This window comes from Mesoplodon bidens (assembly GCF_964165515.1).
Source record: "Mesoplodon bidens genome assembly, chromosome: X".
In the NCBI taxonomy this organism is placed as follows: domain Eukaryota; kingdom Metazoa; phylum Chordata; class Mammalia; order Artiodactyla; family Ziphiidae; genus Mesoplodon; species Mesoplodon bidens.
This window is the reverse complement of record NC_138163.1, coordinates 137,077,104-137,089,271: the sequence shown is the minus strand read 5'-3', so window position 1 is coordinate 137,089,271 and position 12,168 is coordinate 137,077,104. Positions and strand designations below refer to the sequence as shown.

The 12,168-nt window shown below is 40.6% G+C and overlaps 1 protein-coding gene across 1 annotated transcript in view; it reads right to left on the bottom strand.

Annotated features, from left to right (window-relative positions):
• The window catches only part of LOC308608491 (anosmin-1), a 195,574-nt gene that overhangs the window by 50,658 nt on the left and 132,748 nt on the right, over positions 1-12,168 (bottom strand). The window contains exon 4 of the mRNA XM_081221646.1: positions 4,458-4,680. Within this exon, the coding sequence (XP_081077772.1) occupies positions 4,458-4,680 (223 nt within the window). The remainder of the gene's footprint in view (positions 1-4,457; positions 4,681-12,168) is intronic.

The following is a 12,168-nucleotide window of genomic DNA, read 5'->3' as shown; positions in this document are numbered from 1 at the left end:
AGCCACCGCAATGAGAATCCCATGCACTGCAATGAAGAGTAGGCCCCGCTCGCTGCAACTAGAGAAAGCCCATGCACAGCAATGAAGACCCAACGCTGCCAAAAATAAATTAAATTAAATTAAATTAAAATTAAAATTTAAAAGATATTGTGGGGCTGCTTCCCTGGGGGCACAGTGGTTAAGAATCCACCTGCCAACTCAGGGGACACGGGTTGAAGCCCTGGTCCGGGAAGATCCCACATGCTGCGGAGCAACTAAGCCCATGCGCCACAACTACTGAGTCTGTGCTCCAGAGCCCATGAGCCACAACTACTGAGCTCACGTGCCTACAACCCGTGCTCCGCAACAAGAGAAGCCACCGCAATGAGAAGCCCATGCACCGCAACGAAGAGTAGCCCCTGCTCGCCACAACTAGAGAAAGCCCGTGCGCAGCAATAAACACCCAACGCAGCCAAAAATAAATAAAATAAATTTTAAAAAAAAGATATTGTGTTCCAGGGATAATATCTCTCATAAGGACAACTGTACTCAAGGAATTTGTGTTTTTACATCACATTAAGGCACTCAGTCACTATATTCAAAATGTGAAAAGTTAATTTGTGAAAAGCGGCCCACCTCTAAAATCCTGAGGTTTATGTATTTCAAATACTAAGAGTTTCATGGAAATAGTAAATCAACTCCATCACCACACCAGCTCTTTTTGGGAAGAAACAAACTGATATAGGATTAATTCCTAGTTAGCACCTGGTAAAGAAAAATGACTGCTGTGTCACGGCCACCTACCTAACTGAAGGCCACAAACTACTCTGAATCTTTACATTTGGAAAACAAGTTCAGCTTTTCTCTTTCCCTCCCCAAACCAAATGTCCCAGTTGGGAGTGAGGAGAGGCAGCAAGGTACTAAAGCATCACCTCTAGACAGAGGACAGTCCAACTAAGCTGTAAACCAGACCCAAAATAGGGGAGGATCAAAGGAAAACCAGTGCCCCGACGAACCGGAGCTTGTGTTTCACCCGTAGAAGACCAGCTTGTGAATTTCCCACAATCTCACGAAGGTGTGCGTGTCAGAGACTAGCACCTTTGGGCCTGGTTTACCCACGGTAACATGGTCAAGTCTTCCAGGGGGCTGCTTCTCATCGTCTTTACTTGAAGGGTGAAGGAAAAGCTCTCTTTCGTTTTCCTTTGTCTCAAACCCTAACACCAGTCTGTAAAGTTAACTCAGGCGTCAGCCAGGGACAGTTCTCACAGCATAACCCAAATTAGATGCGCAAATGTCAACGCGGGACATTCTGCTGATCGTTTTTTCAAAACACACAGTGTTTTGAAAAACTCAAGTTTCCAGCATATAAAGCCTTCAAAGGTATGAAATCAGCCCACAGCCCATCTTCCTTTCTACAAAAGTGGACTGGACAGAAAGGATATATGCGTTTCCATGTATTTTAAAAATTTTTCATTAACTCAATAAGCGATAAAAGGAAAAACAGGACAGCGGATGGCACATATAGCAATTTATGGCAGAAGTTAAGAAAGTGATCGGTCCACTTCAGTGAGTGTGTGTGTATGACCACCTTGATGAGGAACTGCTGGGCTGGGTGGAGGTTGGTGTCCCTTGATTTTGCATCCCGGTGCTCACCCAGTACAGGTCATAACCAATGTCAGGCACTGCCTGTAACTCCTAACACACAGTCAGTAATTACCAACTGAGCTGAAATGTGTCAGTACTTGTAGATCCAGGTGACATCAGTCCCTTTTAAACTCAAAATGGGGAAGACATTAAGAAAATGCCCTCTGGGATTTCCTACGACACTTCAATAAGTAAATAATGAATGAATGAAATGGCCATGAGGAACTTACAGGTTTGCCCAATAGAAGTTGGTTCTTCACGAGGTATACTTTGTATGTAATTTAAATATTACAACTCCACAAACTAGTTGGAAATAAAGTTCAAAGAAAAACAGCTCCATGTTATTTATGAGCCTAAAAAATACTGATAAATCAGTGATTGTATCAGATTTAATCTATTTGATCTTGATCTATCTTTTACTTGAGCTATAATATAATAATACAGGGGTGCCCAAAGAGGGCCTGAAGTGTAGGGTCCTATTACAGTAGCTGGATAGAGTCAAAATAAAACTGACAGGAGAGCTGGCCCGGGCGGGAACAGGCACTAGATGCACTGCTGCTGCCAACCACTGGATCCCCTCAGAGGCGGCCTGTGGCCTCAGCCTCAGCACTTGTGAACGGACAGCGGGACTGGTCCAGCTCCACCAGCGGTGCAGCTCCCTCTTCCTAAGGAAAACGCCTGCACAGACGTGGTGTGAGCAGAGACAGGCAGGCAAGCTCATTTCCTGCCGGTTGTTTTGGAGCAGTAAGAGGGCCCTTATGAAGGTGAGAGGGGACAGGGACAGCTGGGCCTCCAAAGACTGACAGGTTGATCTGCATGCATGTCGTCTGGCTGCATGCATGTTTTTCTCCTCACAAAGCCAAGCGCTGGGTCAGGAAGGACCCTTTCCCAGAGAGGCCGGGGCCATCAGCACCAGAACGCTCTTTTGATGACTGTCAGATGCTCCCAGGACATGGAAGCCAGCCTTCATTCAGAGAGCAAGGAAAAAAAATCTCTATGTAGTGTGTGTGTGTGTGTGTATATATATTTTTTCAAAATATTACTATTTTATCCTTGTGCTCATTATGCAAAAGTCACTGTCAGGTCAAGAGAGTCTTTTTTATTCTATTTGTGGTTAGTGCTCCGTGAATTGCCTCTGTCCACAAACACCCAGGTCAAGACTTACTTGTAGTAGAAAGGTGACTTCAGCACTTGAAAAAAGCCCATCGTATTAAGTTTCAATTGCAGGTATCTTTTAATCGTTAATCATTTACGCTGGCCCTTTATAGAATATTTCCCAGATTCTCGGTGAACCAGGCATACTTGAAATTCATACTGACTCTTCACTGCTTTCACATGAAAAGCACATTTTAATGTATATTGAGTCCTTTAACCACCTTACTTTTAAAACAAAAAAGGTTTTACAAATGGGTTTTCAACAATCATTCTAAAAGCATCCTATTTTTATAGTAAATGCTGATACTTAAATAGCAAATGATCTATAATAACTGAACAGGTTTCATACTAGTAGACTTTTTAAAAATTAAATGGTGTTAGATCGGGCAGAAGTGATTTTACGTAGTTTCTAATAAAAGGCATGGAAACAATAAAACTTTAAATCCATTAAGGAAACGTCAGTCTGCTAAGAAAGGGAAAGCAGCAATTATTTTGAATTTGAGACAGTATTTGTGCCAGGTTTCCAAGGATCTTAGGGGAAAAAAATGGAAAACTGGATGGATTCCATAGATTTCACAGAAGAGTATTTCCAAGTGACAGCTGGAGGAGGATGGTGCAGGTATGTGACTTCTGGGAGACCTGAATTGTTATAAGCCTAAGAATGGACTTGTGAAAATAGTCAAGAAGCCCATCATTCAGAACCGGCATTGCAACAACATATGCTTGATGCGTGAGAAGGAAAGTGAGAGAAAGCAAGACAGATTTCTCTTTCTACTTATAATGAATAATGCCTAGCGACTGATTCTATTTTTCTCTTCCAATTAGACCTAAAAAAGTAACGAAATGTTATGTCTCCCATAGTATACTTTTTGGCATGCCTAACTATACATAATACAACAGCATCGGTTTAACATACAAGAACTTTGTCACACTTACAGAAAGAGGCATGTAACAGCATAAAGGAGTTAAGCGCTCTAGAAACTGCCTATGGATGTAAACCGTTACATCGGCTAAACTGTTGGATAACTTGCATCCCTATCTTTTGGAAGAGGGCAATTCCTCCATCTGGGAACTTAAGATACTAATCAAAATATTGAAAGTTCCCTGCAAGCACACTTCTGTTCTTGGATTATGCCAACAGAAAACCCCACAAAATTCATGCGTCTATTAAGCCTTTTTCAGCTGGGCCCCATCGCCAGCCTGTTTTCCAAGGATTTGAATACAGTCACTCCAAGGTAGCCGGTGGAGCTTCATTCATTTACTCATGTTGGAGAAAAACACAAAAAAAGTTCCTGAATTGATGGTGGCCTTCCTACATGTTAACTTCTAAAAGAATTCATATGATAGAGCCATTATTTTATAATAACTTTAAATGGAGTATAATCTATAGAAATACTGAGCCACGATATTGTACACCTGAAACAAATACTGTAAATCAACCATACTTCAATAAAAAATAAGAATTCCCATGAAGGATTTACTCCAGCCCAATATGAGTTCACTGGGGCTGATTTCTACGGCCCAGTAAGTATTTTCAGATGTTAGTATGTGGCACAAGGTAAATTTTCTTACAGTTCTCTCTTTCCTTCCAAGTCACATCTTTGACACCCTCCCTCACAGGCACACAAATCCCCCTGTGACCCTGGAGGTCCCCTCACCTACTCCACTCTGCCCCTTACCTTTGTACAGAGTCTTGGGCACCTGGCAGGTGTGTCCACATCCATTGGAACAACACTTCTTAACCCCAGAGCACTCATTGTCCACTTCACAGCTTTCGACACAGGCGGCGGCAAAGCCACTGGCTTTCTCGGGAGCTGGGCAATCCCCCTGCTTTACCGACAGGATGTACTTGAGGAATTCACAGCTGGTCAGGCATTCATAGTTCTTCTTGGGGAACAGAGGCTGGGAGAGAATAGAAAAAAATTCTCCCGTTAAAGACACATGGGGTCTGATTTCCAAGACATCGGAAAGGCAGGTCAAAATTCTTACTGCATCAAATTCTCCCTTGAATTGTTTACAGAGTAAATGTACTTGCTTTCTTTCCCCCTAAAGAAGTGATCTTTTATGCTAATTTTTTAAAGGACTATGACCCATGACTTAGAACTTTATTTTACATGCAACAGATACACATCAATTACAGATACATGCATTCACAGATTATTGTTACATTCTGAGTTCTGATATTGTACATTTAATGTACATCGAGACATAAATACTCAGACAATTAAATACCAGGGGAAAATTTCACACTCTTAATTTAATTACCAAAGGTAGAAAACTAGAAACACTAGCTAGAAAAAGTATAATTTCAAGGTTTGAATTAGAACTGTAGATGAGAATAAAATTGATTGTAAATAATCATATATAGGGCTTCCCTGGTAGTGCAGTGGTTAGGAATCCGCCTGCCAATGCAGGGGATACGGGTTCAAGCCCTGGTCCGGGAAGATCCCACATGCCGCGGAGCACCTAAACCCTTGCACCACAACTGAGCCTGCGCTCTAGAGCCCACAAGCCACAACTGCTGAAGTCCATGTGCCACAACTACTGAAGCCCGTGCGCCTAGAGACCGTGCTCCACAAAAAGAGAAGCCACGGCAATGAGAAGCCTGCACACTGCAACGGAGACCCAACACAGCCAAAATTAATTAATTAATTCATTAAAAAAAAAGTTAAAATTTTTTTTATATTAATGATATATAAAATTTGAAAATAACATAAATTGACTGGATTAAAACGGTGTCTCAATTCAAGAACTTTCCAGGTAAAAACAGAAGAAAGGTCATGCTTTCAATACTGAAGTACCACAAATCTGTAGCTAGTTAATTTAAATTAAAAAAAACTTTATAAACATTTAAAGCATCATCAGTTCTTAAGTTCTTAAGGCTTTTCTCTCTTATTCACTTTCACAGCTCATTTTTCTGTTAGCTGCTAGATGTGTTTTACTTCATTTTTTTTTTTTTTTAATATTTATTCATTTATTTGGTTGCACCAGGTCTTAGGTGTGACAAGTGGGCTCCTTAGTTGCAGCTCCTGGGCTCCTTAGTTGTGGCATGCACGTGGGATCTAGTTCCCTGACCAGGGATTGAACCCAGGCCCACGGCATTAGGAGTGCGGAGTCTTATCCACTGCACCACCAGGGAAGTCCCTTTTTTTTTTTTTTTTTTTTTTAAGGATACTGAGTTGGTATGGTGTGGGTTTTTTTTTTTATATATATTTATTTATTTTTGGCTGTGTTGGGTGTTCATTGCTGCATGCGGGCTTTCTCTAGCTGTGGGAGAGTGGGGGCTACTCTTCGTTGCAGTGCGTGGGCTTCTCACTGCAGTGGCTTCTCTCGTGGAGCACGGGCTGTAGGTGCGTGGGCTTCCGTAGTTGTGGCACATGGGTTCAGTAGTTGTGGCTCATGGGCTCTAGAGCACAGGGTCAGTAGTTGTGGCGCACGGGCTTAGTTGTTCCGTGGCATGTGGGATCTTCCCAGACCAGGGCTTGAACAAGCGTCCCCTGCATTGGCAGGTGGATTCTCAACCACTGCGCCACCAGGGAAGCCCTTCATTGGTTTTTGAAGTTCTAAATTCAGGTCCAAATCTAAGTTAGGAATCAAAGAAGCATGTGAAAGGACCTGGAACAATTATAGAGTTTTGGCCAGCTTTCCTCTTTCAACAACATGTATACATTACATGCACTGAAAGAAGCTACTTAAAGTTACTAAAATCATTGGCCCCTGCCACACCGGCTGAGATTTGCAAGTAGGCATAATTTTATTAAATCTGGCAAGTGTTCACTGCTTGCGAAGTTAGCAATTACAGGGACTTAGTTTGCACTATGTATAATCAAATCAACTCACGGCAAACTTCTTCACACATGAACACGGAGTATAACTTGGGAATCAGATAACAAAGTAAGGGCTGTCTGTTCATATGACTCTAATCATCTTCAAGCCAACTGCCACGCCCTTGAACTGGGAGGAACAGGAGAGCAGGAGCTGCTCTCTCCTCCCTTTACTGATTTACTCACAGAGCTAACGGGCCAGAATTAAAAACAAATAAACAAAAACACTGGTGGAGACAGATCTGCAACACTTGTTCCCACTGAGTGTAAAAGAAGAATGATCATAATTAGCACAGTAATTTGGATCTTCCAGTTGATGTAGGGTCGTTCTGTACAATTCTTTTCCTTTTTGCTATGGATTCAAACATGTGATTCTTTGGTGTGTGGGGGGGTGGGTGTTTTGAGGTGCATGGAAACAAATCGGGAATCAAAGAAAATTCCTCTCTGCACTGGAGCTTTCTAGACTGGTCCCTGAGCTTGCCGTGTTCCAGATGACATTATGAGTATTATATTAGATTGTGTACACGGAGAACTAGGCAGGGCTGTACCAAGTTAGCTCCTAACAGCTACTCAGCAGGACTTGACTCATGGATGTATCTTTTCTTTTCCCACTGCTCCATGTTTCCTGTTTAACATTTCCAAATTCTTCTGTTATTCTGATCATACGTTACAAGAGCCAAAGACAGAGAGGTGGCTCCACTTCTCCTACGGCATGACCATCCACAAGTCTCCAACATGCCCCCACCAGGGCCAGCACTGAAATCTGCAAGGAGGGAACTGGGGCCCCTCGGAATTTATAATAAAGAAATAGTCTTCAGTCCTTGAACTTAAATGAAGATCATCTTACAAATACGTGGATTTGGTACAGTAATCGTATAGAGGCGTTCTACTTAACAGTTCTATTTGTTCAGCTCTACTGAAGGCAAATTTTGATGTTCTCTATCAATTATCTTGGATAATCCTCTTGGATTAGGTTGAAAACTATTAATGGTCTGAATATAAATTAGAGAACATATGGTATCTGTACACAAGGTCTCTCCCCATGTCTTTAATCATTGCTTAATGAGAATTTACCATTGAATGGAATAAGGCAAAAATGCTCATAGGTGATAGAAAACGATGTGTGAACATGAGTACTCTATATATAAAGAAAATGTGTAAATTGGTCCCCTGATCACCAGTTGGAAATCCTGTGAGCAAAAGATCATTTGGGTGCAGGAAAAGAAACTTCTGACCTTTAAGCGTGTCATATTTCTTGGGCTATTACAAGTTAATAACTCATAGACTTGTCAAGAGGGATGTGAACATTTTAGCAAAGGTGCGGGTTATCCAAACCACAAGGAGTGTCATGCCCCTCAACTTCACAGAAATGAAAACACGCATGGCAACAACAGATGCATCTACTAAATGCTGCATTTCTTGTTTATACAACTGCATACAGTCTGTTAAGGCAAATTATGAACTGTAAAACTATGTAACTACAATTCCTTTATAAAACTATTCATATGAATAATTTCACACAAATAACCATTTCGCCAGGTCACTGGCTCGAGTTTAAAATTTGGAGAAAACGTAGTTACTAGGCTGATTAATTTTTGTTTGTTTTTTTCTGCCCTGTCCATACACAAAAATAAGAGCGGAATAGTCTTCAAAGATCATGTGTTTTTCTAGAGTAGTTAGTGCCTAAAAGATGTCATTATGCATCCAAAGACGGGCTCAAAAAAGCAAAGAGGTGAAGGAAAATGCCCTTGGGTGCATTGCATTAAGGGGAAACTCCTCCATATTTTAATAAACATTCTACACAATATTAATAAATTCTTATAAATCTCTCCTACATCCCATCTCTTAGCCCAAAACTAAAATGTGTTTTCAGTGCCTCACTTAGGCAACACAGTAAGCTCATCTTTCTTGTGGCAAATGGTAAAAACAAAATGAAATACTAACAATAGTCACTAACTGTTCTTGGGTGCTTTTTAAAAAGATACTATGATCTTCATTTTGTTTGGTGTAAAATGCAAGGTATTGCACAATAAAATAATTTGTGCAGCAATCATGGAATGATGAACACAAACACATCAAATTCAGTAACATATACTAATACGTTAGAAATCATATAAATATGAGGCCTCAGATATGGAGAAAACTCTGCATTTGGTGTCTGGTTCAATTCACCAGACCTGCACATGTGCGCAATCACAATACACAGCCTTGGCAAGGAGCCAGGGCCTGGGGGCTCTCTCCTGGCTCCAGCCAACACACAGGCATGCAACCTTCAGTGTGGACCCCTGAAATGAGTTCTCCACCATCATCACCACCATCCCTGCCACCCTCACCAGTCACAAGCCGAGGAACCAGCCGTGGTAGGTCATCACTAACAGCTGCCGAGGGTCTCCCACCCCGTCACCTGTACCAGCTGCTTTCCTAGCTCACCCCACGTACTCCTCCCCGGGCCCTACAGCCAGGATTATTTCCATCTCACAAATGAGCAGACGGAAGCTCGGGGAGGCTGTAATGTATCCAAAATCACAAACAAGTAAGAGTGTGGGCCAGTGTTTATCTAAGTGCTGCCCCGTATCTCAGGGTAAAATTAGAAGATGGCTAAGCCAGTGGCTTTCAACTTGCCTCCCTACTAGGATAACCTGGGGGCTTCTAGCATTCTGGAAATATCTAGGACTAGACCAGAGGGGAAGAATGCACGCGGGTGCACAAACACACACACTTATATACCTGTATACATGTAAATCATATGTATATGTGTATATATATATTATAAATCAAAAGGGCAGTTATAGTCCACAAATACTGATAAGAATGAGCAACACTGAGATATAGCTAGCACCACTGAATGTCGACGAGAAAAATATAATTTTTCAGGCATCCAGGTAGAGAAGGAAAGTTGGTTATGATGGAGAAAATAAGGTTTCTCCCAGGTTCATTTGTCTCTATAAAATTTAATGTGTGACGGCAATACAGCAGTGGCTATATAATACTAAAGAATATATATATGTAAAATCAGCTAAGTTGTTACTCAAATAAACATGTGACAGAAATATTCTCAAAGACATAAAGATTCAGAGAATATGACACTCATGAGCCTTTCTTGCAAAACTATGCAATGGTAAAATTCAGCTGTTCCACAAATTCACAGAAATGAAGAGTAGGTGGGTAGCACAGCACCCCCTGAAAAAAAAATAAAGCGTGTACTTACACATTACGTGAGAAAAAAGTTTGTGCAAACCCATGTGGACATCAGGTATAACAGTAGGCAGAGCCTGTCATGAATAATCTCAAAGAAAATGGTATATTTTAAAAAGGCACTGAGACATGATCCAATTTAGAAAGCCCAAAATAAAGAAATTAGCATAAAAGAATTACTAATCATTTTGTCATCCACATAAATGTAAAACTAAAACTGAAAAAAGTAGGAATTACAGTTTTAAAAGATAATATGATATAATAAAATTAAAAGAATACGTCTTAAAAAACCGGTAGGTTAGAAGGAATGGAGCAAGAAATCTTGACCTTAATTTTAGGACATCTGTATTCAGGGCTATGATGTACTGCGGCTAAATGGTGCAGCGCGAAATCAGCAGAAGGGAAAAGGCCTGTGGGGAGAAGTCCAGAGGAAACCAGGTGCAAACGTTCCCTGCGGAGTCACACAGGATGCATTAAATTCCTCCAGCCATGAGTTGTAACAACACGTGTGAAATGCTGTCAACCAGAGAAGTCCAGGGGAGACTTGAAGCCCAGAGCTTTTCTGGGGGGCTGGTCACATAGGCACCTCCTGCATACCATGTACCAAAACCCAGACTCCCAGAAGGAAACAGGTGTCAATAGTTTAGGAACAGTGATATTGGTCTGTAGTTTTCTTTTTGTGTGACATCTTTGTCTGGTTTTGGTATCAGGGTGATGGTGGCCTCGCGAAATGAGGTTGGGAGTGTTCCTCCCTCTGCTGTATTTTGGAAGAGTTTGAGAAGGGTAGGTGTTAGCTTTTCTCTAAATGTTTGATGGAATTTGACTGTGAAGCCATCTGGTCCTGGACTTTTGTTTGTTGGAAGAGTTTTAATCACAGTTTCAATTTCAGTGCTTGTGATTCGCCTGTTTATATTTTCTATTTCTTCCTGGTTCAGTCTCAGGAGGTTGTGCTTTTCTAAAAATTTGTCCATTTCTTCCAGGTTGTCTGTTTTATTGGCTTATAGTTGCTTGTAGTAATCTCTCATGATCCTTTGTATTTCTGCAGTGTCAGTTGTTCCTTCTCCTTTTTCATTTCTAATTCTACTGCTTTGAGTCTTCTCCCTTTTTTTCTTGATACAGACCAATATCACTGATGAACACAGACGCAAAAATCCTCAACAAAATACTAGTAAACACAATCCAACAACACATTAAAAGGATCATACACATAATCAAGTGGGGTTTATCCCAGGAATGCAAGGCTTCTTCAATATATACAAATGAACCAATGTCATAAACCATATGAACAAATTGAAGGAGAAAAACCATACAATCATCTCAATAGATGCAGAAAAAGCTTTTGACAAAATTCAACACCCATTTATGACAAAAACTCTCCAGAAAGTAGGCACAGAGGGAACTTGCCTCAACATAATAAAGGCCATATATGACAAACGCACAGCCAACATCATCCTCAATGGTGAAAAACTGAAACCATTTCCACTAAGATCAGGAAAAAGACAAGGTTGCCCACTCTCACCACTATTATTCAACATAGTTTTGGAAGTTTTGGCCACAGCAGAGAAGAAAAAGAAATAAAAGGAATCCAAATCGAAAAAGAAGAAGTAAAACTGTCACCATTTGCAGATGACATGATACTATACACAGAGAATCCTAAAGATGCTACCAGAAAACTACTAGAGCAATCAATGAATTTGGTAAATTAGCAGGATATAAAATTAATGCACAGAAATCTCTTGCATTCCTATACACTAATGATGAAAAATCTCAAAGAGAAATTAAGGAAACACTCCCATTTACCATTACAAAAAAAAAAAGAATAAAATACCTAGGAATAAACCTACCTAAGGAGACAAAAGACCTGTATGCAGAAAATTATAAGACACTGATGAAAGAAATTAAAGATGATACAAATAGATAGAGAGATATACCATCTTCTTGGATTGGAAGAATCAACATTGTGAAAATGACTCTACTACCCAAAGCACTCTACGGATTCAATGCAATCCCTATCAAACTACCAATGGCATTTTTCACAGAACTAGAACAAATAATTTTGCAGTTTGTATGGAAACACAAAAGACCCTGAATAGCCAAAACAATCTTGAGAAAGAAAAACAGAGCTGGAGGAATCAGGCTCCCTGACTTCAGACTATATACTACAAAGCTACAGTAATCAAGACAGTATAGTACTGGCACAAAAACAGAAATATAGATCAATAGAACAGGATAGAAAGCCCAGAGATAAACCCACGCATATATGGTCACCTTATCTTTGATGAAGGAGGCAAAAGTATTCAATGGAGAAAAGACAGCCTCTTCAATAAGTGGTCTGGTAAAACTGGAAGCTACATGTAAAAGAATGAAATTA